At 33.3% G+C, this 18,931-nt stretch overlaps 1 protein-coding gene across 9 annotated transcripts in view; it reads left to right on the top strand.

Annotated features, from left to right (window-relative positions):
- LOC148621521 (uncharacterized) overlaps positions 1-15,775 on the top strand; it is a 31,496-nt gene extending 15,721 nt beyond the window's left edge. For 6 of the 9 annotated variants that reach the window (XM_088576001.1, XM_088576003.1, XM_088576002.1 and 3 more), the window contains 11 exons: positions 717-862; positions 2,051-3,364; positions 4,171-4,191; positions 4,661-4,737; positions 5,251-7,046; positions 7,443-7,481; positions 9,026-9,303; positions 11,141-11,318; positions 12,546-12,609; positions 13,162-13,261; positions 14,425-15,775. In XM_088576001.1, the coding sequence (XP_088432127.1) occupies positions 717-862; positions 2,051-3,364; positions 4,171-4,191; positions 4,661-4,737; positions 5,251-7,046; positions 7,443-7,481; positions 9,026-9,303; positions 11,141-11,318; positions 12,546-12,609; positions 13,162-13,261; positions 14,425-14,499 (4,088 nt within the window). In that variant the 3' untranslated portion in view covers positions 14,500-15,775. The remainder of the gene's footprint in view (positions 1-716; positions 863-2,050; positions 3,365-4,170; positions 4,192-4,660; positions 4,738-5,250; positions 7,047-7,442; positions 7,482-9,025; positions 9,304-11,140; positions 11,319-12,545; positions 12,610-13,161; positions 13,262-14,424) is intronic. The other 3 variants (XM_088576004.1, XM_088576000.1, XM_088575999.1) reach the window with 2 other exon arrangements.
- The last annotated feature ends 3,156 nt before the right edge of the window (positions 15,776-18,931 follow it).

The following is an 18,931-nucleotide window of genomic DNA, read 5'->3' as shown; positions in this document are numbered from 1 at the left end:
TATTGGAAACAGACATTTGACACTAGTCATTTGCCCTTAAGGGAGCAAAACATTTCACAATAACAGTTTGCTCCAAAAGAGCTGCTTGTTTCTTAATCCTCTTTAACTGCATGATTAGCCATTAGAATTTTTATAGTGATTGGTTAAATAATAATTCAATTAAATTTGTCAACACGGAAGTCATGCATGAAGTCTTCAATTATAAGTTGTACTAAAGTATACCACTGTCAGTACAAAACATCAAAACTTCAAATTGCTTTAAAGAGATTAATAATACTTGGTACATATACAGTGCTTATTTTCAAGAAAGGAGGCTTTCTTCAATTTTCAGACTTATTTGCCTTGTAATGTGCTCTAGTACATGTGCTTGTTTTATTTTTCTTAAAATTTCTCATTTTGTTATTTTAATGTTACAGTTTTTGAACAACTGAAGTTAATTTCTATCCATTAAATATTACCAGTATACTTTGTAATCATTTTTTGCTGTTTGTTTTACACCCCTGATATACTATGAATTAGTTTATGTTAAGAATTAGAGGTCTTCAACAGTTTATTTGATGAAGCTGTTGATTGGAAACTGATCTTTAATAAGTTATTTTTTTTTCTTTTTCTGAATTCAAAACTTAGATCAAATTTGGATTGTATAAATTATACATATGCATACTTAAAGAAATTTTTTGATGAAATATAATTTGGACTTTCACATTTATGCATAGGGTCTGATGATGCTGTTGGTCCCAGTTTTGCACCACAGTATCTTGGATCCAGGAAAGATGTTCCTCAAAATACTGGAGGAATTTACGGCAATAGAAACCAAGAGAAAAGAGATACACTGTCAACCATTGATGAGAAATCTATGGCAGTAAGTTTTTATTTAGGAATCACCTCCAAAAAATTGAATGTCTCATTGCACACCTAGTTGTTACGCCTGAAAATCAGTTTTCACAAAGTTATAATATAATATACATGTACAGTCGAACCTCGATGTGTCAAACTCAGATTAGTCGAAATCTCAGATAACTCGAACTAATTACAAAGTCCCCGCAAAACTCCCCTTACTCCAATACAATTTTACCTTGGATGACTCAAACTCAGATGAATCGAAATCTCGTATAACTCGAGTTAATCAATCAGTCCCTTCAATTGGACTACAAGGTTAATTAACCCTGGTGTCTCAAAGTCAACCAATTAGTTGAAAAACTGATTGCTTTATTACCAACCATGATCGAAGTGTGTTTTAACTACAGTTAGCGTGGCTTTTAAAATTAATTTGTTGACACTCTTTATGGTTTGATTTGTTTATTTAATTAATTTAAAATTGCACATTTTTAAAAGAAACAAATTTTATTAATAACATGTTGGAATTTACACTAACAGTGATATCGGATATTTTGTTATTTTGAAATTTAAAAAAAGAAAATGCAGATGAATTGTAATGATATCTGACTATTTAATGAAACATCAAACAGACGATAGTAAGGGCATTTCAATGACTACATTCATTTTGCTAGTGAATTTGAAATTTTATCATAATATTGTAGAGCACATTGTTTGACAATACTCCTGATTGTGAATCAAACAAAGCAGCATGTTATGAACTATGATGTTTTTGAAATAGAAAAAAATTCAAAAATTCACTAAAACACTTGGTGCCGTTCAGTATTTCGAACTTGATTTACAAAAACATACAAAAAAAATATCTTCCGATATGAAACGCATGACATTACAAAGTACCGTGTAAAGTGAAGTACATGTACATGTACAAGCACAACAAATGATGTAAATACAGAAACAATCATGGACCAAACTACTAGTATTTCTGGTTTATCCTTGACCTCAAATTACTCAAACCTTGGATAACTCGAACATTTTTGCATGGTCCCATTGACTTGTACTTAACGAGGTTCAGCTGTAGTAACTGTGAAAATGGTTGCTTTTTTAATTTAAGAAAAGATTATAACACCAAAAACTTAATTCATGGTTGAAGTTCTGGTTCTAATAAAATACTTGTTTTTTTGGAGAAAAATTGAGATTTTATTGTTTTTTTAAGGATGAACGAGAGAGATCAGGAACTGATAGTGGTGTAGATAATCCTCGTAGTGATTTGGCTAGCTCTCATGGTAGCTTATCATACAAAAGGGACACTAGCAGGGACAGAAATGATGAAGCTTCTGGTAGATTATCAGGACAGTTAGAAGATAGACTAGGTCTTAGTACCAGGTCTGATCCAGGGGACCAATATGCTACTCCAAAACGTTCTACTCGTAACCATGACAACTCTGATCCTAGAAGTGATAGTCGCATTGACAGAGATAGTTATAGACTTCAACAAAGAGAACCAGGACCAGTCAAATCAAGATCTGAGACTGACTTGGCTGCTTTGCCTGACAATGACCGTAAATATTCTTCTCCAATTAATGGTGCTCGTTTCATGGAAATATCAACACAGCCTTCTCCAATTTATTCCCATCATACTTCTATGGCATCACCTTTTCTAAGAGGAAAATTTGCTGAGGACAAATTGAATGAAGAAAGACTTAATGTAAAACCTCTTGAAAAAGGCCCTGACTATTCACCTGAAGAAAGAGATAATTACCATAGCAGCTTGTCAAAGAGAGAGGAGGGTGATGGAATCAACAAAGATGATAAACCAGGTTCTACTCCTTACAACAGAGGCTATGGAAGACAAACAGATGACGGGTTACCACTCAGAGGTAGACAGGATGTAGATGATGTAGACCCTAGAGGCCAGGTACCAGCTGACAGAGAAGCAGGACAACATGTCAGCACTGGTAACCCTGAATGGAATTCATTGAGGGAACCTGATTATAGATCTAGGGGAAGTAATTTAGAATCAGACCCTAGAGAACCAGTCAGGTCTTTAGAGAAGGGTTCTGACCAAAGACAACCAGTCAGATCATTAGAGAAAGGCTCTGACCCAAGAGATTTAGCCAGACCTTTAGAAAAAGGCTCAGAGCTTAGGTCCAGAGGAAGCTCTCTTGAATCTGGTCCTAGGGAGTCTGTAAGACCTCTAGACAAAGGTCCAGACTATCTGGAAAATGGACAGAAACCTGAACAAAATGTAAGACCATTAGAAAGGGGACCAGGAATGTTGGATCCAGGAATCCATGTGGATACCATCAATCCAGGATACAGACCTACTGACCGTGTTATAGATTATGTAAGAGACGATAGATTGATCAATTCGGAGGAACATAGAGATAGACCATTGGATAGGGGTCAAAATTATTATGACATATACAAATTTCGGAAGGAATCACCACCCAGGCAATCCAATACACAACACCAGAGGATGTTTGTTGATGACGATGTTGAAGAATTGGAGTTCAAAGAACTTCCAAGGGTAAGCTAGTGAAATGTAAACTTATTCAAAAAGGTTATTTCATCAGTTAAAAGTCAATGAAAATTCATTGTAGTGGTAACAATTAGATTCTTTTTCTCTGAATATATTAGCAGTGAAATGGAAAAAAATATGATATATCTGGTTTTGTAAAAAGGATTATATTACTATTATGAACAGAATCTAAAGTTCCCTTTTTAATGAATTGATTTTAGAACATTCATGATAATTGGAAGCCATAGATAAAAGTACTTTAACAGTAATCAAAAATATAGTCATTTAGAAAAACCTACTACTCAGGGATTCCTTTTGGGTCTTATATAGCATTTATTAATTAACAAAAACTGACAAAATTTGCCAAGCAAAGAGAAAAGATATGACAAGATATGACAAAATATCTTCATTGTTTTAAACCATACCTCTAGTTGTATTTCATATGCATATGAAACAAGCACTATCTTTAAAAATAATTATAGCCGCCACAGTAAAATTTGTTCTTTTTACTTATGATTTTCTTCATTTCATTCAGGAAATAACACATGGCATGCAATTTCAAGTTTCGATACAGTTTTTTTTCAAACACCTCTATGTTATCAGTATTTGGCCTATGGGGAAACAGATTTGCAATTAGGTGACTTGTGTTTCCATGGGAGAGTGTCTTTAAGGTCAAAGGGTAAAAAGCAAAACTATTCCAACTGTGTCAGAAAAATGTGATAAGGAACACACTGTTAAAATTTAAGGTTTTTTTTTTAATTTAGACTGAGAATGTACTGAAATTTAAACATAAAATAGTCTTTAACACATTTTAGCGAAGCAGTACTCCTCATGATGTAAGTGTATTTTATTATACATACATTTTTAACGTTTGCAAAACAGGGTTACAGTATTTTTTGTTGTAAAGGGCTATGTCTGTTTTATGTTATCACAACATTTGTTTTGTTTTTTAGCATATCCAGAAACATGTTGTTTCAGTTGTTTGTACCTCTTTCCTTGCACTGCATATTTTTGTTGTGTACTGGAATAGTTTTTCTTTTGGTGGCTATACACATTGGTACATGTGGCACTATACCCCCACTCAACAAGTGGGTGTTATATTGGAATCACCTTGCCCATCTGCCTGTCCCTCTGTTCCGAAGATGGATTCATTTCAAATTTGGTTTATGACTTCATATAGATGGGGTATACATTTTAAGTGATTTAGGGTGCCGTCTGACATCAACTTTCTGTTATGTTAAACAATAAGCCTCACACTCACACTAGTATTTAGGTTAAGGTTATATAAAAAGCTTTATATTTCAGTGTCCAGATCAAGATTTTGAAGACATTGTTAATGAAGAAAGAGCCAAAATTTTGGTTGAATGTGAATTACAAAAAAGGTATGAAATTGACAAAAGATTGCACTTCAAGAATTTAGTGGTGTTCTCAAAATTTATAATGGTGTTTTCAAACTGGTAGTTAATAACTTCTTTTGTATAGGTTTGAGTAATTCATCAATTTTGGAAAGTACATATCTAAAACAAAACATTAAAACAAGTGCCATTGGTCTGAAAATGAAGTTACAAATTGTATGAAAGAAGTGCAGAGTCATCTTTTACTTTCAAATTGGCACTGGTCTTTAATTTCTATTGTATTCAAGGAGAATCATTAAATCAATAAAAATTTGAAAGAAGGTAAACTAAAATTGTAAGGAGTGAAGTAATTAGATTCAGTACTGTTATTAGCCTACTCTAACACAAAAAGCTGAAATTAAGATACAGATTAATTATCCTAAATAAATGAAAATCTGTTTTTGAAAAAATAATTTGTAAGGGTGTAAATGAAACTTTTTAACTGTTCTCTTGTTGCCTTAAAGTCATGTTCATACAATTTTTCTTCTCTAAATACTTAAGGTTGAAGCAAAAGGGTTACTTACAGAATTCCACTGATGAAAAGGAATTTGGTGCTGAATATGACAGAGTACCTCCAAATGCAAGAGCCAAGTCTCTTCAACGTAAACTTGAGCAAGAGTCACATCGGGAATTAGCTCCAAACATAAATGATCTATGGCTCAAGTTTCAGGAAATGAACCATAATGAGAGTACAAGCACAATTAACTCATCACGTATGGAAGCCATTACAGATCTATTGAAAAATCCCACCAAACATATTGTTCAGAGAATGGCTGATGAACGGACGTATGAAAAGGCTAAAGAGAGGAGAATAGTGCAAGATCTGACAGAGAAGGCACGTGAGGGTCAAAGAAAGGAAACAATGAGTGAAAGAAAAAGACTAGAGTTACAAAACTTAAGAAAGTTGAGTGAAGAAGAGAGTAATGGCAGCTATGCTGAAATCCTCGAAGAACAGCGGAGAAAGAAACAATCTCAGGCAAAAGTTAGAAAAGAAAATATCAAACCAGCAACAAATGTTGATAGCAAACAGGCAAAGGAGAATGAAAACAAAATGAAAGGGTCGAAAAAACCAAAGATGGATGCACCTGTACCAGTTGATAGTATTGATACTTTATACTCCATTGCCGAGGATGCAAGTTTTGAGGTGACTCCAAGTAAAGTTGGTGAATCTCCTTCAAAATTTAAAAAATCTCGTCAAAGACATGTTATTGATCCTCTTATGAACAAATTAAAGGACAAAATAGAAAGTCAAAGAAAGAAAATTGATAAAGAGAGAAGGAAAGAAATAAGGAGAATGGATAAGCTGAAAAAACTTGAAATGTTACTAACTGCTAAAAAGAAAGGAAAATTATCAGATCAGGCTATTGATGTTGAGTTACAGTATGTTTCCACTACCTCTGCTGCTGCTAGCTCAGAGTCTTCCACATTGTTTGGTAGTGAAACAACAATGAGTGGTGATTCAGTCGACAATAACAAAGCATTAGGAGACTCTACTGCTGTAACAGGTGATTCTACATCAGTCAAAGACAGCAGCATTGAAATACAGAAAATAAGGACGAAGAAAGTCAAACATGGCGGAATGCTTGATGCATACATGGCTTCTATTGGTCAAGGTGGTAAAGTTGATGAGTCAGAGGCATCAACTGATGATTTACAAGTAGTACGAAAAATTAGAAGTCCTAAACAAAGCAAGTCATTAGCTGAGAAGAAAAAGACAAAAGAGAGGCAAAATCTAAAAAGAGCTGATGAAGATGGGAAGGATATAAGAATAAGGGAAAGGTCTTTATCGCCCAAGCCTCGGAAAGTCAAGGATGCAGCTGTTAATGTGCCATCACCAATTACCAAGAGTCCTGTCAGTAAGAGAAAAGTTAGAGATGTCTATGTTAGGTCAGAGGCAGTACAAACTAGTCCCTGTAGATCATGGTCCCCACCCAGGGAAGACCAGGGAGTCATTTCCATGACCATTCCATCCCCTTCAAAGAGAGAAGTAAAACCGTTTGACTCTCGTAAACAAAGACAACGGTCTTATTCTCCTAGAGATTCCTTCTCTTCAGTTTCGCCAAATAGATCAATAACAAGCAGGTCTATTTCTCCACCCACTCGTCCTCGTACTGCTGGGACAGGGAAGAGATCAACAAGGTCCAAGTCTCCACCAAAACCCAGAATCTTCCTTCCAGAGTCAGATTCAGATGGGGAAACAAGGCAACTAAAAGCATCAACTCCTCCAAAGTCCAGAATTTTCACACCAGAGACACCAGATGATGATTATGCGGGGAAAATCAAGGACAGTCCAAATGGTAGGTTGATGTGGTAGAAGTAAGATTTGTGTGTTAGATGTTTGCTGTGTTAAATGTTGTGCTTAGTTGGTGGTTTCAGTGAATTTACTTCTCTTTTAATGATGAGTTAAAGATTTTAAAAAGGAAACAAATTTTCTGTTTTTGTAATATTCTTTTAAAATGAAAACAAGTAATTTGTAAAGTTAATTTTTTTTGATAATTCAAGAAATTCAAAGTTAATGAGTTTGCAGTTTAGTCAATTGGTGTTAGGTGTTTTTTTTCTCCTTTTTTCATCTTTTCACCCTGTTTCAAGCAAAATCACACTAGTAGCTAATGTTGCTGTGTTGTTGATATCTTTCTTCCTGTTTTCTTTGTGTTTGTATTTGTGTGTGTGCTTATGAACTATTTGTGCTATAGAAAAGAGGAAAAAGTCCAAAAAGAGTGGCTATGGCCGTGGTAAGAAATTGTAGTTAGGGAGATGGTTTATTTCTTTCTTTTTGTACATTCTAGTAGTACTTTGTACTTAGGTGTTGTGAAACTTGGTTTACATGTAAATTAACAAATAGCATTTCTTAACTCTCTCTCTACTTATCAACTGCTGTTTCATCTGGCATATTTAAATATACATATACTACCTTCTGAATACTATGTTATAGTAAATCTCATGTTGTTTGGGATATCCTGAAAATCTACAAAATTACAATACTGTAAATTCAGAAATTATTGTCTGCATTAACTATTGTAATTTGTTGTTTTAGTAAAAAAATGTGATTTTATAAAAGTTTGTGATTTTGAGAACATCGAACATAAGTTGGGTTAAAAATTCCATAATGCAAATTTTCATTATTTTCTAAGTAAAACACATTTTTTTGGAATAATAAAAAAATCACAATAATTTCTGAATTTATAGTATTTACAATGATGGGACTACTGCCAGAAATTCTGATAGCAGTATCATATTCATAATTGTTATGAGTAATTTTTTTTAGAAACAAGTATTCCTAGTTTCACATTTCCACAGTACTTAAAGGCATGACTTTATATTCTTTTGTTGTTGATGGTAAATACATATTATATTAGTATTTGTTTTAGTTTATCACTTTAGAACCTGTAGTACCAATCTTTATATATTGTTCTTATGTAATCCACAAACCCTCCTTAATATTAGTACTGAAGCTCAAAGAATTTTTCATTCTGAATCAGCATGGCTTTTTTTGTTGTTTCATGACTTTTAAGTGTAGTCCTTATGAAAAATATGCAGTGCCTAATACATCTGAATTTTCTGTAATTTTTTCAAATATTTAAAAAAAAAAAAGATTTGGTCAGTGCATTTTGTATTCATTTCAAATTACATTAAACTTTAAAGATTTGCATTCATTACCACATTCTAATGTTCTGTGGAAGTGAATTTTTTCGTGGATACCGTTTTCTTGGTTCACCAAGACAGCTGAGTTTCAAGTTTGAGGTTTGTGATATTTTTGTAAATGGGAAATTTTCATTGTTTGACAAGTCTATAATATCCTGGAAAATTAGTATCCTACCAATAAAAATATTTCACAGCATGCTGTTAGGATTAATAAATACATTGTACATGTAATAAATTATGATTAGCTAGAGAAAATTTTAATATTTAAAGAAAACTTTTAGATTTGATGTACAGTATAATGTTGCATATTTATTTATCTTAACAGTCTTTTTTTTGCTTTTAATGAGACATTTTTTTTAAATCTACAGTACAGTGTATGTGCACTAGTTTATTTATGGCTGCAAAAGAAACTGTTTTCATGTACAATCACATGTGTATTTTTTCATTGTATAAATTAATGTTGAAGCAGTCATATTAAATTGCAACTTGTAAATGTTTAAAGTATCAAAAGTTTATAAGGTTACTGTAAAAATTAAGATGCCATTTCATTTTTCCATCTCTATCACTTTCCTACAAAATTTAATCCTTTTTTTTCCCTCCTTATATTAAGTTGTCTTATTTCTTTTCCATAAAGGTGGATTAACATGGTTTGTCCCAATGAAGGAAGCCAAACCATGGAGGAAACCACTGAAAGAGAGACAAGCTTTTGCTGTTGGTCAGGAACCATGGCAACCAAAAACTGTATCATCAACAGCTTGGAAAGATATTGTTTCTGACAACCCACTCAATAAGTCCATAGGAGAGAGCACTCAGTTTGATCTTGACACTACAGGTCATTTTAAGGACTTTGATGAGGAGCGATCAGATGAGGAGAACTTCGATCCTAAGCCACTGTCCAGATTAACTTTGCAGGTAAAAACCTATCAAACTGTTTGAAATAAGTGCATGATTTTAAATATTTCCAAAAAGGTCAAAATACAAGGAAGAAAATTTCAATATTTATAATTATTGACTAATGTTCAAATAATAGTCTCAATATGATCAAAACTGCCAATACAATATAAAATACAAGAGTGAGCCAATACGAGATTTAGCCGTCCAGTACGGCTGTTACTCTTCAATAAGTCATATTGGCCTGATCAGATAAATATTGGTCTAGGCCAATATGACATGTTGGAGTAGTTGGTCAATAAAGGTATAATTGCATAAGGTTTCCCATATTGGTTGAGTTAATGGTCCTTGGGTAGAAATATTGGACTTCAGCTACACCTCAGTCCAAAATGGCTGGCTTCAACCAATAACTAAGCCTATCTGACCTTACACAAAAATACTATATTACAGTGGTAGATTACCTTGTATGTATTGGCTTCATGTGTGAGTCAAATGAATGGAATTAAATGTCTAAATGACATGGATTGATTGATTGTTGGGGTTTAATGTCCAAGCAGCAATATTTCAGCTATATTCAGACAATGAACATGAAATGGATGATAAAATGAACATGAAATGATGAAAAAAAAGGATTGGACACCAGGATAATAGGGTCGAAAAATTTTGATTGCCACAAGATAAAAGGGAGGGATGGGCAGGGTCAGACAATTTAGCCTCCTGTGGCGGAGTGCAAAGGTTCCTACTCCTATCGAATACCACAGCAGGGTTCTTTAACGTGCAAGGAACGTGGCATCTTTCCCAACACGGTGCACCACTATGGTTTGCGGTCCGGTTTTTCATATTATAGCTTGACAACCCCAGCATGTAACGTGCCAGGGGTATCCCATTCCACCACCTGGGGCACACATCCCAGTTGCTCTGTGGGCAGAGCGCCTAGCCCCCGGCTAGGTTTCTGAGCACTATTTAGTCACCTTTTACGACAAGCTTAGCGCTGCTGCAGGCCTATTCTTTTAACACCCGGACCTGCACAGGGCTAAATGACATGGATAACATAATTATTTTAGCTAATTTCTCAAGGAAGAAAAAAAGTCACAAAAGTTAATCATTGAAAATGAGTTCCTTTTTAATGGAAAACACATTTGAGAATGTGTAAATCATAAAATTAAAAAGCGAAATGTTGGATTAGCACCTTAAAATGTGAAGATATGTATCTACAATAGTCAATTGGTATTGTAAACATATTAATTTTTGCGGTTGCTAATTCTCACGGATTTTGTCAAGTGAGCATGTTCTCGGGTATCAATTTTTTCAGGGATTCAAAAAATGACAATGTTAAATAGTGTTAAAAATCAATTTGGCATGTAGTATTTTTCATGGTTTTCTGTTCTCCATGAAAATGGCAAAAATTGGTATGTTTACAGTATTCTGATTCCTGATGCATCAGTTAGGGTTATTTACATTTCTCTATGATTTGTTCATTTTGTCTACTTCTTGGACTACTAGATATTTGCAATATCACACTATGTACATGATACAAACTAGTGATATGAAAAAATTTGGTTTTGATTGGTTGTTTTGTGTTTCCTGATTTGTTGAAAGCTGCGTTGTTTGTAATTGACAGGTGATTGCTAGAATTTCTGCCATAGAGAAAATGATTTTATAATTCATGAAAGTTGAAAATCACAAAATATCACTTAAATAAACTTGCCAAGGCTCATCTGTTCTGATTTTGAAATTACATAACTTGAGTTTATATTTTTGTGATATTCAACTTTTTAACCATTATGAAACCTCTCAATATGCCTACATGAAAAAAATAGCATGCATGATGTTAAGAAGTCTTCTGTGTCAATTATAGGAAGCATTCCAGGCCTACAAACAAGATGCCATATCAAAATTACGTGCAAGACAGAAACGTTTAGCTTTATCTTCAAAAGAGCGCCACCTTCAGGAAATGTTGGAGAAGGAGAGAAATAGGTTATTTGCCGAAGAGAAGAGGAAGAAAGAAGCAAATCCTGAGGCTCATCCATTAAGTGGTAAGAGACAGATACAATGGAGGTTAAGTTATGGATATAACGGTCTTCATGTCAACCAAGTAATGGTGTATTTTTACTTTCTCTCCTCAATTAGACGTTCATTTGTCTTTTACTGTATTATTAGTATAGGCATAAATTTGAAGCTTTTATATTGCTATATGTTGATACAATATTTCAATATTAACATATCATCTATACACTCATATATTCAGGAAGAATTTGATGTCAATCTGACCAAAGTTTAGGAATGCTTTGATGAAATCTTGAAACCTTTTTGAAAGTATGTATGTATGAAATAATCCTTCCTATCTTGTATTTGTTGTTTTCATGATGGGTGAATGACTAGAAACACAACTGTTTATCTCTTCATTTTACTGTCTGAGTATAGAATGACATATCATAGAACATAATGGCATTCTGTAACATAATCTCTATAGAACTGCTGAAAAATGGTATCATGCTGTCGTCACCATCTGCGAGGGTTCCAGACAGTAACTTGTGTATGAGAGTATGGATAGTTATGAAATTATACCACAAGGTGCTGTACCTAAAGAGGAAGACTGGGATTGATTTTGTGGGTTGTCATTTGAAATGTTCAGGAATTAGGGGCCAAAAAGGGACCAGATACGAAGATTTTTCATGATACACCTTATGGACAATAAATTTAGTATTAGTAGATGGATCTCTTTGATATTGTACCATAAGATGCAATACCACAAACTAAAGACATGGGTTGATTTCATGTGTCTAACCAAGTAGTAATAAATTGTACCACAAGTGCCATGCTGGAATTGATTTTGGGGTTATACCTGGACCCATTTATGAAAAGGGGGCCACTTTGATTTTGGTCCAATTCCTATCCTGTAGCTAAATATTAAATAAAAAACTCTGAGCTGTATAAAGCTTTGAATGGCCTGTCCAACCTTGCCCCACCTGTTCACAATTTGACCTCTGCAGTCGTATCAAGCTGTGCCCAGCATGGCATTTAATTTGTATTTCACTTAGATATTCTAATTACATGAAGGTGATTACTGTGATTTAGGTGTACTAATTTTTGGTATTTTTGCAGTGAACAGAAAAGCACAAAAATAGTACCTTTGAAGTTGAACACTATATAAAGCTAACCATATAATGAAACACAAAAATTGAAATCCATGAATATGGTCACATGACTGAATACACTTACAGTATTTCCATCAAAATTTGCATTCTATGCTTTTTTTCCAGAGAATCTTCATAAACCCAAAAGACGTGCCATTTCAAAAGGGGAAATGAAAGAGCTCACAAATAAGTAAGTAGATATACTGTTACATTGTTCGATGTAACAAGTTTAGGTATATTTTCTCACATTATACAACTGTTTCTATTCAGATTTTGTGATCATGACAGAGAAAGCTATTTTCATTGAAAGTTCCATTCAGGATATACAGAATTTTCATGTCATTAATCAGCATCATGTATAGAAGGAAACTGTTTTACATATTTGTTGACTTTAATTAATGTCTTAAGTTTTTTTTTATTATCAGTTAAGCTTGCTTGATTTTATAACCTGCCACACAAAGTTATAAATTATGATGTGATACCATCCAAAAAAGTTGCATGTCAGTCCACTAACAATTTCCTGATGATAACTTGACAAGGGATCTCAGAATTTTTTAAAAACTTTACAGTTGTTTTTTTTTACTATAAAATGCAGTTCAGCAATTTCAATTTTCAACATCATCCAAAATTTAGTTTGAGTTAAGCCTTTTTGAACATTTTGCTATCCCCTTTTTTCACATGATGTGGCAGGGTATTACTTAATGTTCCATTGATGCCCTATTTTTTTATTTGTTTCTTTCAGATTATATAAGAAACTTCCAGAGGTGCAGAATCAGAAACAAGAAGCCAAAAGAAAGGAGGATTACTCACTGAACAGACTGAGGGCAAAAGTCTTTAACCGGGTTGGTGTAAGAGGTTTTAAGTAGGACTCCAGCTAAGGATCATGCAAAATGTGATTCATGGATGAAAAGCCTACATATTTTTATTTTTGATATTTTGTTTGAAATGTCATTGTAAACAGAAATTTAACATCTTGTTTTTCATATAACCCGTGCTCTTAGGAGATAAAAATTATATAGAATGCACTGAAGATTTCAAAATTAAGGCAGATAACTCAGTAAATGTCACTCAAGTACAATAGAATCTACTGGATTTTCAATGTGGATTATCTCTTAAGAGCAGGCAGATTGAATAAATAATTACACATTTCATAGTATAGACCCATAAAACAACCTAATTACAAAAATGAAAGTATGTAGCCAGTTTTGGGGTGCATCACATTTTTTCAGATTTTGCATGATTCTTACAAAGACAGCTACCTAAAAGTTGAGATGAAACATAAGCTGGGAATTTTGTTGTCATTAAAATGAGTTATTGTATGATTAATTCCTGATTCAGTTGTTGTCTGTTTTTGTCATACTATTTCATCTCCTTTTCCACAGAGCACGCAACTATTTCTTTTTAAGCAAAAAATTGTTTGAAGCAAATGCTTGTCAGAAGAATAAGTAATAAATAAATGATAATTGACCATAACCATAATATGCAATATGGGTTTTCTTGAATGTGTTTACAACAATGAAGTAAGCTAGAATTTGCATACTTTACATGAAGTAGAATGCCAAGAAACTTGAGAATTATTATCTGTAAGGTTTTCAAGTTCCATTGATATTCCAAAAATTATAAAACAATATTACTAACTATGAAAGAATCAGTCAAGTGTTACTACATGTATGACCAGTACATGTGTCCTCAAGACTTTTTATTACTCTCAATATTTGCAGTACTATCAGTCTTCTAGTATTTTTGAAAATTTTATGTCATAACATGAGAGCTCCAAATGAAAGTATAGGATATTCAGATAATCAATATCTGTTTCCCTAACCTACATCTATCAAATCTTTTATAAATTGAAGTTTTCTACTTGCTACAAGAGAATGAATGACATTCCTTCACCAACATGTTGCTTGCCGTGGGTGATATGAAATAGGAATCCTTGAAACTGCATGATTTAGAAAAGACACATTTATGTAGAAAAAAATGCAATTTACTAATACTGTTTTTGCAGAGAATACAGAAGAATTGTTTAAAGAAACATGAAAACAGGACAAGTAAACGTTCTCCAGCCAAGAGCATTCACTAGCTTTCTGATGATAGTGCTATTTATAAACAGTATTTTTAGAAACATTAGACTGTGATACTATTTATAGATCTGACATCATCTTTTTTGTTTTCAATTAGATGTAGCAAGATCCATTTTTGTTCTATTTGCAGCTACCCATATTAACACTCTCACTGGTGTTCTGTATGTTAATATATTAGGAAAGGTTGTCAAAATATTATAATAATTTCCCTGCTTTGTATGAAGTCATCTCAAATGATTTATGAATGTCGATCTTTTTACGTTTTTATTATTTAGTGCATCAATATACTTTCGATTTCTAAATTCTAATGAAAACTTCAATTAAAACAGACAAGGAAGATTGGAATTTCATTACAATAACAACGATCAGGCCATTTTTGATCATTTGGTAGTGTGATATCATTTTTCTTTATCCATAAAAGTTGTAAATGAAAGCAACACTTGACACTCAGTATTGTTTATCTTGTAGCAATGCTCTTAATTTCACTCTTACAGATTATGTTTATATAAATTTAATGGCACAATTTTGTATTTGATAAAATAATAATTATTAAAATCTATGGTATTCTGGCAAAAAAAAATAATGGTTTTTTTCCTGCTACCACCAGGGAATAAAAATAGGGGGCAGGCATGGAAATTATTCTATTTTTCAAGAATATCATACAGACTTGAACAATGCCTGAGCTAAATTGCCACAAAATGTTTAGTGTAGGCACCAAAAAGTAGGGTAGGTATTGTAGCAGGAACCAGACATATTATTTGTTTTTGACTTTGTATAAAATGATTTTTCTGTTAATACTTATTAAAGATTTGATTGGCATTTTACCTAACCAATATTTTTTTTTTTTTTCATTTAACCATATGAATTGTAGGGGTTTGATTTTTTATGTCATTTTTCTTTACAACACTCCAGACATTTGGATTGTTAGAATGATTTTTGATATAAAATAAATTTGCCATAAACAAAGAAAACCTGATTTACATGTAGATTTTTGTTTCAAGCTATTTGTGACATATGATCATGCATACAAATATACATAGAGCTATTTCATTTGAAACGAAAATGTAGTTATTTATGTTTTTTTCTATTAGAGGTGTAAGTCTTCACATCTAGAAAATAATTTACTCCTTATTATTACAATTTTAAATGATTAATGTATGATGTAGTTATGTAATTGGGTATAAGTCTTGCCGTTAGTTGTGTTATAAATTTACAAAGGCTGTGTAGCTGTTAATGGCATTTACCAATAACCTATACAATAAAAGTAAAAATTAATGTTGACTTGTTTCCCTTTTAGCCTTATTTCACTTTTACTATGTGTTTTTGTGATGTATTAGTTACTATACCCCACTCAATGAGTGGGTAGTATACTTGAATCACCTTGTCTTAATTTCAATGGATGGATTGATTTCAAATTACCGGTAAGTGTGAGGCTTTATATAGATGGGGCATATGTTGTAAGTGATTTTAGTTGCTGTCTGGTATCTACTTCCTGTTCCACAGGACTTATATTGAATGATAGAGAGAAATATCAGCTCCCAATGGATGAATTGTTTCATATTTGGTGTATTGATTGGGTATACCGATCTTTTATTTGACCACAAAAAAAAATGCAGTCATATATTGGTATGGCACTGTCGTTGTCAGTGTCGACGTTGTCGCTCTTGGAGACTTGGTTTATTTGCAATAACTTGAGTATTGGTTGATCTTGACATAACTATTTCTTAAATTAATTTTGTTTTCGATCAATGGTCCACTGTATTTAGAGAAATTTAATAGTATTAGATAGTACATAATATGTGCCTATTTAGCATAACTACTCATTCTAAACCAAGAGAAACAAAAATACAAATCGGATGTGAAAGACATGGACAAAGTCAAATTAAAATAGACAGCAAATGATGCTAGGGTAGATAACTGAATCACCAAGATGACAGCTTTGGTTACATGTGTCCTATAAATAGCTGAATGAAGATTTGTTGACAATTTTTGAGTCGGACGACTACCTTGTCTTTGATTATCGGCATATCAGCTTCTTTTCATTTTAAAAATTCTAGTCGGAATTTTTTTTTTTTTTCACTTTCACCTTTTGAGCGGTTCAAAATGTCAACGAAACAGGATCTCTCGTGGAAATTTATCGAAACTTCAATAATAAATATAATTTTTGTAGCAAATTTGGTATTAGCATACAGGAAAATGATTCTGGAATCGATTTAGGTAGGTGTGACATGCACAATTTCAACTTGAAAGTCGTTACAAGCGGTTGAAGGGCGGTACTCCGCGGTACCGCTAAATCTCCAACTTTTTGTATGGCACATCGTTCTGACCCCAACCTGAAATATCAATATCCAAATAAAAGAGAAGGGTTGCAGGGTCAGAGGAAATTCGGGTTAGTCAAAAGCCCACTAAATTCACTTTTATTCCTAAATTCAGAAACAATTACTGACCATATAGCTACAGTCTTTTACACGGTTTTTGCACGTTCTAGATATAAACCTACTTGATATGGTTAATGTTTAAGTACTCCAGTAATGCTAAAGGTTGTCTGGCAAACTATTTTCTGACTTGGTGCCATCCTGGAGTATGGAGGAACGGAATTCCAACCTCTTACGTTGTAGGAGTAATATTTAAGTACTTCTCCGTCTAAGAATCGGGCAAAATGTGTATAAGGTGTGGCACATGAAGGAAAAAAGCAGAGATTTTATTGCATTAACCAAGTATTTATACTTGATAACCTCCAGAAATAACCATCAAAGTGTTTGTAAAATTTGCCCTTTTAAGACACTGATGGGTCTAATTTATTTAAAATGCACTATGGAAAAATGGCGGAAAATTTTTCCCGTACTTTTTCATTAAATAAGAAGTAAAAAAATATCTACGTCAAAGATTCTTCAGGATAAATGTAAATAGCTTTTCAGTTGTCTAGATTTACTGAATATATTTCAGGCAAAAAAGATCGAATTGAGAAATATGATGTGCCACCCATTGCCAGATTCTTAAACAGAATGGTTCTGAAGTTGGAGATGAATAAATGGTTATCTTCAAAATACAGTTCCGTATGCAATAAGGAATATAGTCATATTGGCCTCGACAGCCGTATTGGCCCTCGGCGATGCCTCGGGACCAATACGACCGCTTCGACCAATATGACAGACCTCAAACCTATAACAGGACCAATATGAAATTACATATTTATTAACATATGATCTTGCAATTAAATTGAATAACTTTCAAGTGTGAAATCGGATCTGTCAACTTGCAGGTGAGCAAATCTGACTTTTCTTCGGCGACTTCTTTCAGTTATGAGTTTAGGGAAACAGCAGTGCGTGCATTTGTTTTCACGTGAGTTTAAGGAAACATGAGTGGGTGCATTGATTTCACATAAGTTTAATATACACCGATGTACCAATAATGTACAATAAAATGTCCGAAGTTTAAAACAGCTTAAAGAGAAAAATATCAAACGACTTCGCCATGACAGCAACACAAGGACTTGTTGTTCCACTGTGAAAATGCAACAATTAATAGATAGCCACATTTTGATGTTAGGAGCAAGTTCAAGAACTTGTTTCAACGTAGTGAATAAACTTAATACGAATTACCGACACTTCTTAGTGCATTAAGGTTGCCTTGTGACAGATGCAACTTACCTTAGGTATCCAAGAATAAACACGTTTGTGTGAATGTGCACGAGGTGGTTACAATTATGAAAACAGTATTCAAACATTTTGAACCTGGCGTGGAATATAATACGAACTGAATTTAATGTGGGTCAGGGTGGGTATAGTATAGCCTATCCTACACACATTTTACTTCTCCGGAAAATTGGTACATGGCCCATGGCCCGGGTATTTCTGGTCTTTTAAACCCTTCTCCTATAATCATATATACCCGACATCAATAAAGTAACCCACTACTCGACACTCACGTTTAAGGCCATATAACATCACAGGGCCATAATGTGTATATTTTTTAATGATAAATAGGTTTAAAAAATCGAGATCATGTTAGTGGAATCAATAGCAGCGAATTCTGTGCAGGGGAGATTTTCTTAATTTTCAGTTTAAAAATTGCTTTAATTCCTCCAAAATTAACACATTCACCCAAAAATGTAGACGTTTGGTAAAATATATGCAACATGACAATGAAAAAAGTCATTGTTCAGCAGTCTGGTAAGCGTTTTTTTTTTCATTACCTCTTACTTAAGAAAATGTTTAAATTTAAACTTAATTTTAAACATTATGGGCAGCCCGGAACCTCCATCGCTACAATACATGACAAATGCACAATTCCAACTATATCTACTCCTGTAGTGACCTTCATCGAAACATTTTCTTCCAAATATTGCGGTATGTATACTTGTCCAAATATGAGAACAAATATTCATGAGAATCGTTTTTTTTTAAACCGTGTACCGTATATTCCATTCAA

Source organism: Perna viridis, chromosome 3, assembly GCF_037379345.1.
Source record: "Perna viridis isolate PV_CMFRI_1.1 ecotype Kerala chromosome 3, ASM3737934v1, whole genome shotgun sequence".
NCBI lineage: Eukaryota > Metazoa > Mollusca > Bivalvia > Mytilida > Mytilidae > Perna > Perna viridis.
Note: the sequence above shows the minus strand (reverse complement) of the source record. Positions and strands in the feature narration are given on the sequence as shown.